Source organism: Cervus canadensis, chromosome 21 (assembly GCF_019320065.1).
Source record: "Cervus canadensis isolate Bull #8, Minnesota chromosome 21, ASM1932006v1, whole genome shotgun sequence".
NCBI classification, from domain to species: domain Eukaryota; kingdom Metazoa; phylum Chordata; class Mammalia; order Artiodactyla; family Cervidae; genus Cervus; species Cervus canadensis.
In genome coordinates, this window is record NC_057406.1 from 57,516,144 (window position 1) to 57,536,053 (window position 19,910).

The 19,910-nt window shown below is 37.0% G+C and overlaps 1 protein-coding gene across 27 annotated transcripts in view; it reads right to left on the reverse strand.

The window, feature by feature from the left end:
* RBFOX2 (RNA binding fox-1 homolog 2) overlaps positions 1-19,910 on the reverse strand; it is a 286,473-nt gene that overhangs the window by 68,975 nt on the left and 197,588 nt on the right. For all 27 annotated transcript variants that reach the window (XR_006264103.1, XM_043439948.1, XM_043439950.1 and 24 more), the window contains one exon: positions 5,278-5,502. Coding sequence is in view for 26 of the 27 variants with exons in the window: in XM_043439948.1 (XP_043295883.1) it covers positions 5,278-5,502 (225 nt within the window). In the remaining variant the exon portion in view is untranslated. The remainder of the gene's footprint in view (positions 1-5,277; positions 5,503-19,910) is intronic.

The window sequence follows — 19,910 nt, forward strand, 5'->3', positions numbered from 1 at the left end:
CCCAGAGGGATCGGGTAGAGAGGGAGCTGGGAGGAATCGGGATGGGGAAACAAGTAATCCATGGCTGATTCGTGTTCAATGTTATGATGGGACCCACTACAATAATTGTGGGGTGACTGAGCTCCAACTAATAAAATAAATGAAAAAAAAATTAAAAAAAAAAAAAAAAACACACCAACCTAACGCTGGGAAAGACTGAAAGCAGGAGGAGAAGGGGATGACAGAGGACAAGATGGTTGGATGACATCACCAACTCAATGGACATGAGTTTGAGCAAACTCCAGGAGATGGTGAAGGACAGGAAAGCCTGGTGTGCTGCAGTCCGTGGGGTCGCAAAGAGTTGGACATGACTGAGCAACTGAACAACAACAAAGGCCATGAAAACCAGTAGTTTTGCTGTCAGAAGGGGCAGACTCAGCTTGGGGTACTGGGGTGGGGTGCAGTAGAAAGCCACAGCTTTGTCAGCTAAAAGTGGCAAACTTGGTAGGAACCTAACTGGTTCTTCTAGCTTGAGGCTGTGGTCTGACTGGTGTGAGTGGCAGATCAGCTAGAAATATGAAGGGAAGATCCTGGAAATGAGAGAACTGTAGAATAACTAATTATGTTCTCCTGACATTCCTGACTGACTGTGAAAATACTGGGCTGTGGAGGGGGAGACAAAAGAGGGTACAACAAAAAGAATAAGCGAAGGCATACTTGAGAACTGGCTGGACTCCAAATGTACTTCCCAAATCACAAACAGATCAATAGAAGGTAGAAGCTTTCCACACTCCAGGTGCTCAAGCACAACTTATGCCCAAATCACTGTCTAAGAAGAGAGAGGAGTGACTCCCAGCCAGGATAAAAAGTAAAAAGGAGAATAAAAATCACTAAGCAGACACATCAGTGACCATGCAGGAGTCACACTCCACAGTTTAATCCAGGTAAAGTACTAAAAACACACACAAAAACACTCATCTCTATGCTTCTCAAAAACAAACCCAACAAACTTCAGTGTTAAAATATATTACACTAAAACATCCAATTTACTAAAAAGTTACAAGACATGCAAAGAAATAGGAAAAGTGTGGCCCTCACTCAAGCAAACAAGCAGTAACTAGAAACAGGCTCTTAGCAGGCCTAGATGTTGGAGTTAGCAGATGACTTCAAAGTAACAATCACAAATGTATTCAAAGAATTAAAGGAAACATGACAAGAATGAAAGGAAATATTCCCTAGTCAAGTAGGGAATCTCGACAGAACTATAGAAATCCTAAATGAAAATTCTAGAGTTGAAAAGTACATTAACTAAAATGAAAATTCACCAGATGAGCTCAATAACTGATTTGATCTGGTGGAATAAAGAATAAGTAAACTGAAACAGATCAACGGAGATTATCCAATCAAAAGAAAAGAGAGAAGAAACACTTTAGAAAAATGAATAGACCGTTAGATCCAGCTTAAAAACAAACAGAATCTGAATCTGTAGAGAACAAATAAGCGTCCCCTGCCACTTTTGTGGCAGAAGTCCCAGAAGAAGAGAAGGAAAGAACAAATATTTGAAAAAGTTATGTTTAAAAATTTCCCAATTTTGATGGAAAACAATCTGCAGACCCCCAAATTTCAATAAACTGCAAGTATGATAAAAACAAAAGTATCTATCCTAGATGTATCAGTGTCAAACTGCTCAAAGCCAAAGAAAAACCAAAAATCTTTAAGACCGCAAGAGAAAAACAGCTCAACACATGCAGGGCCACAACAGCAGCGTTAACACTGACTTCTCACTGAGGTCACAGGGCTGAGGAGACGGGGAAACTGTCAGCCAAGGGTTCTATAGCTAGCAAAACTATCCCTCAAAAACGAAGACCAGAGAAAGACATTCCTAGATACACAAAAGCAGAAAATCTGTTTCAAGCAGACCTAGCCTCCAGAAAATCCTACATGATGTACTATCAGCTAAAAGGAAATGACATTAGAAAATAACTCAAATCCATAGGAAGAGACGAAGATCAATGGAAATGGTAAATTTCTTTAAAAATAAAAGATTTTTTAAAGCAATAACTGTACTCCTATATTGTTTCATTTCATGTGACAATAACCCTGCACAAAGGATGGTAAGGGACAGAACTCTACTGGACCAAATTGCTATATTTTATCAGCAGCATAACACACACACACACACACACACACACACACACACACACACACACACACAGAGCCATCAGTAGGCTGTAATAACTCCAAGATGTAATTCTTGATCAAGAACTAAGAAAATACAAAAATAACAACAAAAATAAATAATTTTAAGAATTGCAAAGGGATTCAAAAGATACAGAAAGAATCATTTACTATAAATCAGTAAAGAAGGAACAATAAAGTAAAAGAGACATATAAGAACAAATAGTAAAATGGCAGACATAGATCCACCTATATTAACAATTATATTAAAAGTAAATAGACTAAATACTCTGATAAAAAGGCAGTAATTTTCAGACTGGAAAAAGAAGTAAGATCCAGATGTTTGTTTTTTTTTTCCCCCAAGAGATATACCTTAGATTCAGAGTTTGAAACTAAATGAAGGAAAAAGATGTCATGCAAATAGTAATTAAGAGATAGTTGCAGTGGTCACATTAATATCAGACAAAACAAACTTAAGACAGGAAATACTAACAGAAACAAAAAGGGACATTTCATATTGATAAAAGGCCTAATTGGTTAGGAACATTCTGTAGGACAGACCATCTTATCTACTAAGCCATAAAACAAGTCTCATTAAGTTTAAAAAGACTGAAATCATACAAAGTATATTCTCTGAGAACAATTAGATTATAAAGAGAAAGACTTGGGACATCCTTAGACATCTGGGAATTAAACACACTTCTATATAAGCTATGACCAAAGAAGAAATCATAAAGAAAAATTTAAGAATATCTTGAACTGAATAAAAATGCAAACACAATATATCACACTTTATGGGATGCAGCTAAAGGGAAACTTAAGGGGAAAAGTGTAGCTTTAAACACATATTAGAAAGGATAACATTCTAAAATCAATGACTTAAGATTACACATCAAGAAGCTAGGAAAATAAGACCAAATCAAACCCAAAGCAAGCAGAAGGAAAGAAATAATAAAGTTCAGAATGGAAATCAATGACATACAAAACAGAAAAACAATAGATTTTTAAAAGTCAATGAAATCGAAAGCTGGTTTTCTGGAAAAAGCTGCAAAATCAAAAAACCTTACCTAGATTAACCAAGAAAAAAAGAGAAGACATAATTACCAAAATCAAGAGTGAAAGGGTGAGTATCACTACGAATGCCACAGAAATTAAAATAATCAATGTAATTATTATTAGAATAACTTTATACCAACAAAATAGCTAATTAACAGGTAATAGAAAAATTCCAGAAAAACACCCATTACCAAAACTGATTTAACAAGAAATAGAAAATAGAAAAAACAAAAAAACTGACAACTAGCAAAGAAATAGACTTAGAAATTAAAATACCTTGATAAAGCCTCTGATTTATTATATTTTATTCTTTCTTTTTCCTTTTCTGGTACTTCTGTTAAATCTGTAAGTTCATCATCATCTGTACGTGATTTGGAAATGCAGCCAGTACAGCAGCCTGTGTATTTTAATTCTAGAATGGATGCTATAGAAAGCCTCATTTGTTACCATCATGCCCAGACTTTTCAAATAAATTGTCTATTACAGTCCATTACCTATGAAGTATAAAATTATGTGCTTCTATGTAACTCTGACTGACACTGATAAGATAACATGTCTTCAAGGGAAGAATGGATTTTTCTTGGTGGTCCGATAAAAGAAAATGGGAAGTATTTGCTGGTTAAATCTATCCTTATGCAACAAAAGCTTCCCCTACAAGGCTCTTTACAGGGAAGTAAATCTTATCAAGTGGTTTAAAGATTGAGTAAGGCTCTCCTCCTGATAATCTGATACAGAAAGGTAAAAAGAAAGCTAAAAACTAGAGAGAGATCTTTCTATGCAGAGTATAGGACATTTTTATCTTAGGAAATATACCACACAATCCCATAAACAAAATGATTTCCTGTAGGATGTGATAACATACCTATTGCAATTTATGATGCTTCCTTTACTCGCTTACTAAGTTAGTAGTAACAGGTAAAGTCGAAGAGGTAGGCTGGGGCCAGGGATTAGTAAACCAAGTACAAGTTTGGATTTTATTCTAAGTATGTTAGAAAACCATTAGAATCAAACAAGAAAATAGCATTATTTGCATTAAGAGAAAAAAGATCTTGGCTGCTATGTGATAAATTAGGCAATAGTAACAGAAAAAGTGAAAAGGTTTGTATTAGAGTGGTGACAATGATGATCAACACCTCACATGAATTAAATTCTAAGTCTCCTAAAAGCCACTTGAAATAGGTGCTACTGTCTTCATCTTGCAGATGAGCAAGTGCCAAGGCAGAGAGAGATTAAATAACTGGCCAGAGGTCATACTACTAATTAGAGATGATATTAGGACTCAGACGTAAAAAATCTGGTGGAAGTGCTGAGCTCTTAATTATGGACACTGTTCAGCTATGGTCTTAAGATGAAGCGAAGAGGCTGAAGTAAGAAAATATTCTAGAGTCATGGTGACCAAGACTTGCCAATGGATTGGATGCAGAGATGATGGAAATAGAGAAAAAAATCATTCATAGGTTTCGCTTGAGCAACTAGGTAAATTTAGTAGTATTATTATACAACAGAGAGAGGATAAAGAACAGGAGGGAAAGGAGTCCTAGGACCCAGCTCCGGAGTACTACATTTAGAGCTGAATAGAGAAAGACAAACCAGCAAGAAAGACCAAGAAAGGACTTTCAGCGCCTAAGAGGGAACAGGGAGCATCATGAAAGCCAACAACTCAAGTGTTTCAAGGAGGACGGAGGAGGCAGTGTGTTGAATACTGCTGACAGATTGTGGACAATGAGGACAGAGAAGCACCGTGAGATTTTGGCAGAATGAAGGTTTCCCATAAAGCTGAAAAGAGCAGCATCCTGCTAAGTTAACTCTCATCATCACATGTACCTTGTTTTACTGTCTGTCCCATCTCTAGACTGTAAGCTCCTGGGCAATGACCATGAGCTTTATCCTAAATCCTTATCTTCTAATTACAAAGCTTGGAGTAGAATGGAAATTACATTAGTGCTATGCAATGTAATGTAAATGCAAAATTAATTCAAAGGGTTTTTGGGTGTGATGATTAAGAAGATTTCAACAGGACGATGACACGCCTCCTTCTGTTTGGCCACCTCATCACTCACGTACCGTCAGAGATCCGTTCTGCGTGCTGGGTGAGTTGCTGCTCTGCTCCCCGTGGGCTTGCGTGCTTCCGTACAGTGTCAGGTTGTGCTCACTGGTCTGGCCGGCGTAGTCCTGAGTGTGTGGCACTCCATACTCTGTGGGAATTCCATTCTGTGGAGGTGGTGGAAATGGGATGGTAGTAAAAGGCTGAACCATTGCGTCAGGAGTTGTTGTTGGCTCCTGGTTACCCTGGAACAAACAGAGAAAGAGAAGATAAGACTAAAAAAAAAAAGTTGTCTAGTTACCAAAGGACCAAAGATTATCCTTTAAACCAAACTTTTTTAAATGCAAGGATATTTGTTACAGAAGATAAGTTACAAGATTTGAAATTCGTTTGAGCCATTACTGTTTTCTTTAGTACACTCTATTCCTTTAGTGATTCTTAGGGGAAAACAAATTAATTTCACTAAATTACAATTCTTTGTAATTTATTTGTAATTTGTTGTAAACTCCAATATTTTGGCCACCTGATGCAAAGAACTGACTCATGTGAAAAGACCCTGACGCTGGGAAAAGATTGAAGGCAGACGGAGAAGGGGACGACAGAGGATGAGATGGTTGGATGGCATCACCAACTTAATGGACATGAGTTTGAGCAAGCTCCGGGAGATGGTGATGGACAGGGAAGCCTCATGTGCTGCAGTCCATGGGGTCGCAAAGAGTTGGACACAACTGAGCGACTGAATTGAAATTACAATTCATAGCAACAGGTAGAATGACAGTATAAATTAAATTCTCAAAACCAGATGATATATACCTCTAGATTTTAAGAACACAGAGTTCAGGAGAAAGTATACTGTTAACAAAATTAATCTTTGAATTTCAAGGTAGAGATTTATTTAAGTCTTGGCCACTAGGTTAATTAAAAAAACAAACAAACAAACAAATAAAAAACCTTTCCTTAAATTAGAAACTAGACAAAGAAATTTCCTAGACAAAAACCTTGAGTTTTTCATAATTACTGCTGGCATTTCAAGGCTAGCAGATACCTCTCCACATGGCGCCCATCCCCAGGTGCCTACCTGGGATCTCACGTGGTATCTCATATATCACTACAGCACAGACAGTCACTCAGGAGACCGTTTGAAGCCGTTTTGACTCCACAGCCCGTCTTACTTCTGTTCAGTCTTTAAGTTCAGATACAAACAAGGGGTTAAATCTTGTGTAAGAGATTTTGTAAAATCCTCCCTTCTCAACGACTTACCTTCTGACCTCCCATTTTAGTCCATAAAAGGCAGAGCCATTATTTTACTAAAAACAAACATGTTGTCAAGTCCGGGGCCACTATCCTTTTGGAAGTAGCTGGTAGAGATGGTCAATTGCTTCAAAGTGGTAGCACTTTGATAAACCCCTTCCCCCATATTTTAGACATCAAATCATTAGGGATCAAAGAAAATCTGGGTTTACATCATTTGGATTCCTCCTAGTCATGAACATCACTTCCTTCAAACAACAAAGTAATTATTCCTCTTTCTTCCTCAGTTATGGTTATCCTTCTTTCCCCTCAATTTAAGAAGGGATTCTCTACCTACTGAGAGCTACAGGAAACTGAACTTCTAGCCGCACTGTCTACACCATTCCAGGTTTTTAGCATTAATTTGATGGCCATTAAACTCACACTATCACAAACAAAATGAATCCAAAACTGGAGAAAGATTTCACATTACTTTTTAAAGGAGGGTTCAACTATCCTTTAAAATCTGCCTAAAATAGAACAAATTTACAAAGGCTATTATAAATAGAGAAATATATGATCATAGATTGGGGAGCTGGATATTCGTAAAATGACAATGCACCCCAAATTCCACAAACCCAATCAAAATCTCAGCAGGTGTTTTTGTATAAAATTTATATGGAAATGCAAAGGATCTAGAGTAGTCAAAACATTTTGAAAAAACACAGACTGGAAGACTTTCACTACCTGAGTTCAAGACTTACAAAGTGATGATAACCATAATAGTGTGGTACTGGTTTAAAGACATACAATAGATAAATGAGATAGAAAAGAATCCAGAGACAGAAACAAACATTTACAGTGAATATTAAGGCATCAGTCAATTCATCAGGGGAACGGAAAGAATTTTTAATAAATGAAAAACTGAATACCCAATGAAAAAAAATAAACCTCAACTCTCATCCTATATTTGTAAAAGTTAACATGAAAGAGACAATAGACCTAAGTGTAAGAGCTAAAACTATAAAACTTTTAGAAAAGGCAGGAAAATCTTCACAGCTTTGCCGAAAACAAGAAATTTTGGGGACACAAAAAAATTAAGAACTATTAAAGAAAAAATGACAGACTAGATTTCACCGAAATTAAAAAACAATTGTTCTCCGAAAAGCAACTTAATAAAGAGACAAGGCAGAGACTGCGAGACAATATTTACAATACATATATCTGGTAAAGGACACTAGAATCTATAAAGAAATGTTACAGATCACAATGAAAAGAATAAGACATGTTTGAAAGAAAGTTAACGACTTTTTAACAACCACGTCCCACATAAAGATATACCAATGGGCAGAAAATACTTGAAAAACTATTTTAAAATACACGAATGGCTCTTTTAAAACTAGCAATAATCATTTATTCAAAAGAGTACCCAAATTTAAATTATAATATAAAACATACAATATATAAGATCTGAATAAATAGAAAGGTATATTTTATTTCTGAGTAATAATAAATATAAAAGGTTAATCGTTCCCCAAATAAAATATAAACCTAGTATAATCTCCAATTAGAAGCAAATCAAATGGTGCCTAAAGAAGGAAACAGGACCAAATACTTTTCTAACTTGCATATGAAAAACTTACTAATAAAGTCTGCAAAAGGAAAAACTATGAAAGAGGAGATGCTCTATCATATATTAAAACTTGCCATAAAACTACTATGATTCAACAGTAGGAATATACAAAATGATTAAAGGAACATTGATAATCCTGATTCAAGTTTATATGGGAATTCAATAGAAGATAAAAGTGGCATTTCAATTCAGTGGAGGGGATGGTTATTTATCATATGCTATTTGTTTTGAAGAGGATTCCCTGGTGGCTCAGATGCTATTTGTACTGAATAGAAGTTGGCTACCCACCAAAAAGAAAATGCTCATGCTCCATGCAAAAAAAAAAAAAAAAAAAGGAATAAAATATAATTAAAACTATGAAAATATAAGAAATATTGGGAGTGTTACTGGGGTGGGGAGATTCTTAAGTAAGACAGGGAACCTAAAAACCAGAAAGGTTAAAAAAAAAGATAGATTTAGCTATGGGAAGACAAGAAGAAAAGAAGAGAGAGAGGAGGGGGAGGAGGGAAAAAGAGAGGGGAGAAATGGATTTTAAAGTCAAGAAAAAACAACTGGGGAAAATATCTGCAAAGTAAGACAGACACACACTGGTAACCATCACTAAGTGCAGGTTATTTAAACTGATGAGAGACACACACACATCAACAGAAAAAGAGGCAAAGAACACAACAATTCACAGAAGATGAAATACAAATGGCTGTATGATTAAAATGCTTAATCTCACGAACAAACTAAAACACATATTAACGGCAAAATAAGTCCAATTTTTTCACCATCAAATCATAAAAAAATAAAAAACCGTTTTATTGACACAGTTATAATTGACATATACAGTTGGCCTTCTCTATCTGTGGGCTCTGCAGCGTGTATTCAAATAACCACTGATTTAAAAATACTAGGGAAAAAAAAAATCCTAGAAAAGTAAAGCTTTACTTTGCCATAGTCCAGCAACTATCCACATTGTATTTATAACTATTTACATGACATTTACATTGTACTAGGTATTATAAGCAATCTAGCCATGATTGAAAATATATGGGAGGATGTGCACAGGTTATATGCAGTTACTAGTTATGTCATTTTACACAAGGGACTTGAGCATCTGTGGATTTTGGTATCTGCAGGGGGTCCTGGAATCAATCCCCTGTGGATACGGAGGGACAATTCTACAATAAACCCCACTGATTTATTCATAGTGTATGCTTTGGTAAGTTTTGACATGTATATGTACACTCATGAAACCATCACCACAACCAAAACAGTGAACATATCTATCCAACCCCCCCCCCCCGCCAAATTTCCTCATGCTCCTAATAAGTTTATATTACTTTTGTAATAAAGCCTACAAAGTATTTTTTAATATAAACAGAGAATGGTGACTAGTGTAATCAGTAAAGGGAAACCAATATACTGAAGCATTGCATTACTGTGCTGTTCTTAAAAAAATGACATTGACATTACCTACAGAAGTTATACAGCATCAAAGTTCAGCTGTCTCTAGGGTCTAAGAATCACATCTACAAAGTAATAAGAACTGCTTTACATAAAAATCCTTCCCTTTACTTAGTTCTTAAAAATTATGCTAGTTTTTACCCGTAATTTTTCAGGAAACAAAATCCCTGTCGTTTATCACTATATAAGTTCTTTTCATGATCTCAAGGTCAGGGTATTGTAAATGATTTCTCTTTAGCTATTCTGGGTGTCCTAAGAAGGAAATAAAATAATTCTGCCCCTTCTCTTTCAAATTATTCAGTGTTATCTAACTATCTACTTACCTACCAACCTACATGAAGCATACTACTTCAGAAATCCTCATGGGATTTACTGGCCTGAAGACAGATAAGAAAAAATTCTATTTCAGGTGGGTTGGTGAATAAAAGGGAATAAGGGCACCAGAGGTATTCACAGACCTACACTCCAACTCCAGGCATAAACAGAGACACAGGACAGGTCTACTAAATAACCCGTAAAGGCTAAGGACACTGTTGTGCGTTTATGAACACAGCAAGGGGGACCTCTAATACCCCACTGGGCTGCTCTCAGACTCTCCTCTTTCAGGGCAGCCTCCATCCTCCACTTCAGCTCTGCCGGGGAGGATGCTCTGGCACACAAAACACAATGTTAACTCTCCCCCAGAGGCAGCCTTGACAAAGCTGGCTCAGTCAACTGAACAAACCTGTCAATTAGCAGCGGGAGACGGGGGAAGAAGGGTCAAAGCTTCTAAGATTCGCTTGCGGCCTTTGCACCATGTGTTTCAAAGTAATGCAAGACAGGTAGAGGCTGAACTGTTTCTCCCTCAAAAGGGAAATGTAAACCCTTATCAGGAGATCAATAAGAAACTCTTGATAGTTTATTTTGTTACACACAGGAATTTTAATGTTATTAAAAAACACTATGTTTATACACTACAGGTAAGAAACTGGAATAGGAGTGATTTTGCATTTTAGCTCATACACTCTGCAGTGTCTAAAAATTTCCCCAGGTAAACATTATTATAATTTAGAAATGTTATATGGTTTTCAGACTTCCATTCAATTTCCAGGCTATATCCCGAAGTTTTAAGTTCAGAAGAGAAGCACTATAGCCTGCAGACAAACTGAGATAATAGTCAACATGATTACTTCTAGGAAAGAATTTACCTCTTAAGTTTATATGAAAATGCTTTAATATCACAGACTAAACAGTTTAAGTATATCTCATTTGACAAAATGAATTAACTTTTTCTTGTAGCCCTCAAAACTAGACATAACTTCTTTTTCTTAATTTAACAGTCTATAAACTTTCTCATCCACAAGATTAAAAAATTGACAATAAGGAGTACAATGCAAATAAAATTTCTACCTTGCCTAACAAGACTCTAATAAAGATTTATCTATAACTCCTTTCTTTCCTAGAATACAAACTAAGATTTTATGTGAAAGAGAGGAAAAATAAAGGACCTTTTAGTTCTTATCAGTGTATCTCATTAAAATGAAAGAGAGTTACTTTGTATTCTGCCTCTCATGTTGCCACAGGTATTCCAGCATTTGTTGACTTGTACACCTCCCTGACATCTCTGCTCAAACGTCAACTCCCCTGAGCATTCCTTTTAGAACTTCAACCCCTATTTCCCTCTAACCCTTCATAACAACACTTTCCAATAAAGCAGAATGATGTCCCCATTTTGTGAAAAGCTATGAGGATAGGAAGAGCAGGATGCATCCAATCCTCCCACCATCCACATGAATTCACTACAGTGGTTGGTAGGATATTACAAACAAAAAAAATTCTTTGGTTTCCAGAAGCAACATAATTTACAACTATACTAAAAAGTCAGATTTTCCAAATTTCAGAAAAACCTACCTACATTTCTAATTCTCTGGTTTAAAAAGCAAGACATAAATGAGTGAGAAGAGTTTTTCTAAAGCTATTTTCAAATGACTGGGGAAAAGAAAAACCCCGAAGAGAGGTACATGAAACAGACAAATCTGGGTTATATTTGATATTTTGACAAACTGATTCAAGACTGTCATCTCATCGTCATTATATTACCTACACAAAAGTTTAAGGACAAAAATTAAATATTAAGAAGATAAAAATAGTATTTATTTCACATAGAATGCAGACCACTGTGACTCAATGATTTTAGGATGTCATCTTTGAGTAAAGTTCAAGATGATAACCACAAAGAAATGTGTAAGTTATGAAGACTGATAATAATTTTTGAAAATGTACTATTTGCCAATGCAAACAAATTTGTTTATTCCACTACTTACACATTACCTAAAATTTTATCAAATTCATCTGAGACCCAACAAATTTTGCATTTCACAAAGAGGAATGCTGGAGTGTATGGTCAGAACATAACTGAACCTCAGTTCTGTCACTTACTATAGCTGTAAACAATTAAATATGCTATAACCTATTTTCTCTGTGCCCCATTTTCTTAATCTATAAAACAGCAATGTTAATGTCATTATACTGTTGTGAAGAACTGGTAACATAAAATGTGAAGTGATTAAGACTCTAGACTCTCAATAAAAGTTGTTTTCAACAAAGACAAGCACCAGGTAGACCAGTGGGGCCAAACTTCCACAACTTGGAAAAATATTAAAATCCTACTGGATGCCACTGTAATGGATGTCACGTGAAATAAAAAAAAAAACAAACATCATTACCATATACTTGTGGGAACAATATTTAAGAAAACAAACTACAAGGATTTCCCCGGTGGTCAGTGGTTAAGACTCTGTGCTTCCAGTGTAGGGGGCGTAGATTTAGTCTCTGGTTGGGGAACTAAGATCTCATACGCCTCACAGCTCAGCCAAAATAAAAAGAGAAAGAAAACAAACTAAGTGAAAGTCACTCAGTCGTGTCTGACTCTTTGCGACCCCATGGACTACACAGCCCATGGAATTCTCCAAGCCAGAATACTGGAGTGGGTAGCCTTTCTCTTCTCCAGGGGATCTTCGACCCCAGGGATCAAACCAAGGTCTCCGGCATTGCAGGCAGTTTCCTTACCCACTGAGCCACCAGGGAAGCCCAAAACAAACTACAGATATACAAAACTTATTACAGTGACAGAGAAACCAACTTGCAAAGAAGAAAAATCCACTGAAGAAGTTTTTAGAATGATCAACTAGCTGAAACGGAAATGAGGAGAGAGATTTGAAATCCAATTTCAATTTCAATTCCAAAGTGAAAGTGAAGTCGCTCAGTCCTGTCCGACTCTTAGCGACCCCAAGGACCGCAGCCTACCAGGCTCCTCCATCCACGGGATTTTCCAGGCAAGAGGACTGGAGTGGGGTGCCATTGCCTTCTCCAATTCCAAGATATGTGCTAAATAACTACTGTGGGTCCACAGCTGTTTTAGGCACTGAAGACGTAACAAAAATTCAAAATTTGCCTCTAAGGAGTTTATAAACACATAAAGGAGGTTACCATGAAAGTATGCAAAATTTCAATACAATTCAGAGCAATATATGTGTGCACAAGTGACACCCAAGATTCACTACTGCCTACTAAATATATTTGAAAGTATATATTCTAAATATATAGAGGGTCTATATTTTAGACCCTCTTTCACCTATATTAGCAGCTTATATTTAATGAATGTTTCTTATGTGTCTGGCAAAAGTCTAAGCACTTTGCATATATTAACTCATTTAATTCCCACAACTCTAAAAGGTAGGTATTTCCACTCTTCTCCTTTTACAGGTAGAAACTGACATTTTAAATGGTTAAGAATCTTATCAAAAACCACTCAGCAAACAGCTGACATATGCAGACTCTAGTCCAAATCTAAGCCAATTCTACAGCTGGGGTTGCTAGTCACTACCCCTCATAGCATCTCCAGCAGGGTTCTCAACACAATACATATATGTCTGTATTGTATTGAATCTAGAATATTCCCTAAATACAGTGCTTTCCCAAGTCACAGCCAGACTGCAACAGTAAGGATCAGGGTCTTTCCCAGTGCTGTCTCCCCTCTATCACGAATATTCGTTATACTGAAAAACTAAGAAAATCAAGTAATACCTTCTCCAGGAAGCCATCCTAGAGGAGGATGGGAGAAAGCAGGAGTCAGCTGCAACTCCTCTACTGTCACAGCTGAAAAGCAGCCACAGGTAACACGTAAACAAGACTGTAGCTGTGTTCCAGGAAAATCTCCTTTACAGACACTGAAATATTATTCCTCTTCTGATTTTTTCTCAACCATTTAAAAATGTGAGAATATCACAAGCCTTACAAAAGCAGGCAGTGGGCCCAATTTGGCCCACAGGCCATAGTCTGTTGACATCAGGTGTAGAAGAGAGAGATTACACTTTAGATCTAAATAAACCAGGGATAGAACCCTAACTCTGTGATCGGTTACTTGTGTGACTTTGGACAAGACACTAAGCCTCAGTTTTGTCTACTATAAAACGGATATAACAGCACTGACCGTGAGGCTGAAAGGAAATTAAAAACAAACAGCACCTCATACAGTGTCTAATACGGCAGACCTTCAGTGAGTGAGTGCACTCACCCTTTCCAGTTGGAAACAATTTCTCCTCTCCTGGATTCTCATAGCATTTAAACTGTACAACTAAGGTCTACAGATATTTAAATTCAAAGCCTTATATTTAACATATCTAGATACGAGTTCCATCTCTCCTATCAGATTAAAAGCTTCATCATAATGAGTGGGGTCACTTTTGCACAATGCAGAATTACATATGGTACCTAATAAATATTAAGTGCTAACATTTTTTAAATAAATGAAGATTAAGAGGGAAGGTCACATGTATGTACACAGCAGTAAATTCTTTTGTTTGGCTAGAGCAGAGAGCCATCAGGAAGGATAGTATGAAATGAAACAAATGTTATCTTGGGTTGATATGAAGTGGGGGAAGAGTGCTGGGAAAGGAAGTGAGAACTGGTGGAGCATCGTTAGTAATGAAAGGAATCAACATTTACATGCTTATGCTTCAGGTATGTGGTTTTGCAAATACAAGAGTTAAGGATGATGTCTTTCTCCTTTAAATCACATGGAGTAACAGAGGTGAAACATTATCTATGGTTTTCTGGTGTACAATGTGAAACATGTCTAATATCTTAATTTTAAATTTGAATGTACTATCACAGTCAACAGGCCCCATCAAACAGGAAAAATGTATAACCTAAGCACCAAGCAAGACTCAACCCTTTTATCAGTCAGTCTATTCTCCCACATCAATCCCAGAACTCCAAGTCACCTGCCTAGGAGTGACTTCCATATATTTTTTAGGTCCAGCCATGCCCATTCTCCCAAGCCTGACCCTGAAAGACAGACCTTGGTTCAAATTCTAACCATGCCTCTTACCAAATATGGATGAGTCACTTTAAGCATTTCTAGCCTGTTTCTTCATCTGCAAACTGGCTTGTTTACTTAGAAAGTTGTGAGGATTACACGAGAATAAGTGAAACTATTGACCTGGGGCCCAGCTTCCCAGCTGATCAGGTCCAGGTCTTCTGGGTAAACATCCCCTCTTAGCATCCCACTAACATGACAAACTGTATCGAAGAACTGAATCTGTCACTTCTTTTTCGGATTTCTGCTGATGAGTTAACCGCCTTTCCAGTCCAAGACTTATTTGGAATCTCTCCCTCATCCTTTGTGATGTTCTGTTCTGTGTACTGAGTATCCCAATATCCCAATACTTAGATACTGATGATTTTAACTATTATTCCTCGGCAGTGAAGAACTGTTCAAATAGGGGAATAATAGAATCACAGCTTATAATATTAGCAATACATGGAATGTACTAGAAAGGGGGACAACTAGGAGGCTTTTGTAACATATTGGAGAAGATAGGTGGGCCTAGACAAATGTAGTAGGGCAAAGGAAATGGAATCAAGAGATGCTGTGTGATGGAATTATAAGAACTTGGAGACCAACCAGTTATAGAGAAGTAGGCAGAACAGGTGATTTTTTAAGACTTGTAGTTGCAGACTCATTACCCATGACCTATTAACCCACTCAACTTTATCAATACTTTAAAGAAAAAATTTTTCACTCTTTACAAGTCACACTGCTTAGGGTAAATGAGTCAAGTTTTGTTATCATTCCTTAAACATAGTCTCTGTTCTTAATGAATTATTCTGCATACTGTTTGAAAAGATTACTTACCAACATTTAAACATTTGTAACACTCTCTTCAACACAGTGGGGAAGGGAGACAAAAATAAGATTTTGCTTTTGTAGGATCAAACTTAGAAATTGAGAAAGGCACATAAGCTAATAACTACATCAATGTTATCTGTGCTACAAATAAAGCTAAGCATAAAGTACTATAAGAAAGGCCCCAAATATAATCATCTTCATTTTCCTAGGGTAATAAAAGTGTAAGTAATCTTAAGGAGAGAAAGGTTATTTTGTGTGTATCTTCCAATTTACTTTTCAACTTCATTTTAATTTTTTCAGCTTGGTTATCTTGAGTCCCATTTTGATACTAATCTGCTGTTGTGTTACAAATCACAGGCTACAAATCCTATCTTAAAAGTTTCCCAATTCCCACATTACATCTGTGCTCAGAACGGGTCACCGACAGAAACAGACCAATATTAATTTTATTCAAACCATCATAAAAAGAATCACTTAGTTTTTTAGATAGAGCATCTTTATCACTGCCAATGTCACTAATCATTTTCCTAAAGCTGTAGATAAACGAACATTAATTCTCTAGGTTTGTAATAGAGGAAAAAATATTTTTATATTATTTTATAAATTATATCATTTTTATCCCTTGGGATTTTTCAGACAGGCTCAGATTTCAAACTCTACCTGCTTTTGTAAAATAAGTTTACGAAAAGCTCTCAGTTGAGAATAACTGAGCAGAGGACTTTCACTCTTCTCATATCTTGTACCAAAGCACTGACTTCTGCCCAGATGTTTGTGACCAAAGGGAAGAAAGAGCTATAAAACTAGTAATGCAGAAAGATAAGGACAGAACACTGGATTTAAGATGATCCAGAGTCAAAATTAAAATAATTTTTAAGAACTCTGTAGAGAACTGACACAGAGAAGGCAATGGCACCCCACTCCAGTCCTCTTGCCTGGAAAATCCCATGGACAGAGGAGCCTGGTGGGCTGCAGTCCATGAGGTCGCTAAGAGTTGGACAGGACTGAGCGACTTCACTTTCACTTTTCACCTTCATGCGCTGGAGAAGGAAATGGCAACCCACTCCAGTGTTCTTGCCTGGAGAATCCCAGGGACAGGGGAGCCTGGTGGGCTGCCTTCTATGGGGTCGCACAGAGTCGGACACGACTGAAGTGACTTAGCAGCAGAGAATTGACAGGCCAAGAAGAAAACCCAGAGAAATAAAATAGATGAATAAACATGTACAAAGACAAAAAAACACCAGTTTACTAGGCAAAAAGTGAAATTCATTCTAGATTCTCAACTTACCTACATGATTATGGCAAAAGTTAGATAAAAATAATGTATTTTCTCTGTTACAGTAAATATAAATTATACCCAAAGCCATAAGATATCAGACAATCTGTAGGTTAGTTAGAAATTGGGAGGAAAAACCTATACATGAAGTTTCCATGCAGCCTCCAATTTTTATGGTCAGTTCAGTTTCAGCAGTTCATTTTTCACTTGGTTGTTTGTAGCTTAGTAGATGGCTGGGACCCCAAGGAAACTCACAAAAACAGATGTAATGATTACATGATAATGACTGCACTAATAAAAGTACAATCACCAACTGAAATATTAATTTTAAGGGAAAGTATTTCTGATTCCAAGAAAGGAGTCCAGGGCCACATCTATTCCAAATGCGGTCTCAACGATTCTCAACAATAAGATCACCAACCCCACACGGTAGGGACACAGCCCCTCACACCCACAAACTCATCTTTTACCTGGTTCCTTGAAAGTAGAGATTCCATATTTTATTGTGCATAACAACCACTCTGGGGACATACCTTTAACAAATCACGATACTGATACTACTACAGTAGGTGGTCTGGGCACCACACTGAGAAACACTGCTTTTAGAGGCTTTGGCTGGGTGAAATGGGACAGAATGACGGTGGCGGCAGGTGCTTATAGAAAATACCCTGAAGCATCTAAACCTCCAGAAAGGCAGACCTTAGGGAAGGAGTAGGCTGTGAGAAGAAGGTAACAGTGGCCATAAATGTAGGTTACCTGAAAGGAGACAATTACTTTATATGGAATCCACAGATAAGAGAATAAGCACCAATTTTGTTTTGCTTTTTTTTTTTTTTTTAAATGCAAACCTACTGAAATGCAAGCCTAACAATGGGCTCTTGCTCTAGAGTGGGTATAAGTGAGGGACCAGGACCCAAAGTGAGAGTGTTCTGTAGCCACATGAAGGGGAGATGGAATGCTGGAGGAGACTGAGGGCAATTCTGAGCTCTGCAAACAGATGATAAATAAAAATAAAACAGGAAATACAATATACTTTACCTTCATGCTTAGACTAAAAGTCAATTTCAGGATCTGGTACTAGTACTAAGGGAGGTACAGGCTTGGCCAACAAGAATATTGCAAAATGTGTGTTAGTTGCTCAGTTGTGTCTGTTTTTTTGCGACCCCATGGGCTGCAGCCTGCCAGGCTCCCCTGTCCATGGAGTTCTCCAGGCAAGAATACTGGAGTGGGTTGCCATTCCCTTTCCAGGGGAATCTTTCTGATCCAGCGATTGAACCCAGGTCTCCTGCACTATGCAAACCTGCCACCAAATCATTTGTCTTCAAAATACACACACACATCCCTCTTTCAAACTAGTAAGAGAGAAAAGCCAGCCTGACCTCTCCCCTGAGGCTAAGTTCTACCATATCAAAACAATAAATATTTAAACAGAAAAGTAAATATTTCAGAACAATGTCATTCAAACCAATAGTCTATTAGGCTAAAAATGACAAACCCTGTAATAGTCTTAATGTCTCCAACCTCTTAAGAGCTCTTTCTTCCAGATCTCCTTAAAGCAGTATTGAGAACCTCAAACATCTGTGAATCACATCTTCTACTGGCACCAACAGACCACAAGAGATACTCTGGGTCAGCTACCTGCTTCCTTTGAAATGAAAGCATCTTACACACAATTAATGGTTGACTGTTCTATCCAATGTAACTGGTGATTTATACAGTGCATGGATAATTATTCTTTTTCTCAACCAAACTTTTCACTCCAATTTAAATTAATTTAGTCTTTATTGTGTCTTCATGGGCAATTAAGTTTTGTGTCTTCTCTATGTTAAACCGACATATCCTTAAAATTATCCACAACTCACATTTAGAAGAAGACATCAGCAAGATTTTGTTGTGTGTGCTGAATAATAAAATATTTAATCATTCTTCATAGATTTTTGCACTGGATGTTCTATTATAGTCTACCTCTTTAAAATGAGTAATTTGTATGATGTGTATATACAATAATAAGACAAAATTTTTCCCCATATCCTTTACAGGACAAAACTGCATTTTGCCTCGCAACCACAGTTAACATGATGGTTTATATTTCCTCTAGTCATTTCATGAGTAAAGCCCCTAAACAGATTAGGGACTGAGTCATATACTACTTTACAGTAGCTTCCTCACCAAACAGTAAGCACATTGTAACTGATGTTTAAAAAATACATGCTAAACAGAATTAACCAGGTAGCTGAATATCTGCTTCTGAAGTTGTCTGTAAAAAAAGATAGGGACCTTTCTCTCAATAGCTTAGGAACTCTGAAGGAAGTTCACTACAGTGTAATCACTCATAAATATTTACTACAGAAGGAGTTATTCATACATATACATATTAACTGAGAAGCTACATGTGAGAGTCCATGCTATGTACTGTGGCAAATGAAAAGAAAAATGAGTCTCTGCTCCCAACAATTCTCACCCAGGGTAACCCAAGAATCTTTCTTTTAATAGTTCTCCTTTCTTCTAGCTTAACCTCAACCTAATGAATTTTCCAAGCAGCTGCCAGTGAACTTTCTAAAATAAAACCTAAATCAGGTATTGCTAATTAATTCTCTTCTTATAATCCTAGATTCCTCAATGCCTACAGCTCAAGTCCCAAACTTCTGCATGGAAGTTATCCTCCCTGCATAATTCAGCTATTTGGCTCCAGTTCTTGCCATCAAATATTTACTGAGTACTTACCATGGATTATTAGACACTTTGTTCTAGGTGCTGGGGAAGAGTGATTAAAAATACAGGGTTCCTGCCCTTACAGAGTCTATCTTCTAGTAGAGAGATGGAAAACGAACAGGCAAGTAAAACAAGAAACAGGAGGAGTGGTGTGGAGAGAAACTAAGCAACAAAGTGGGCA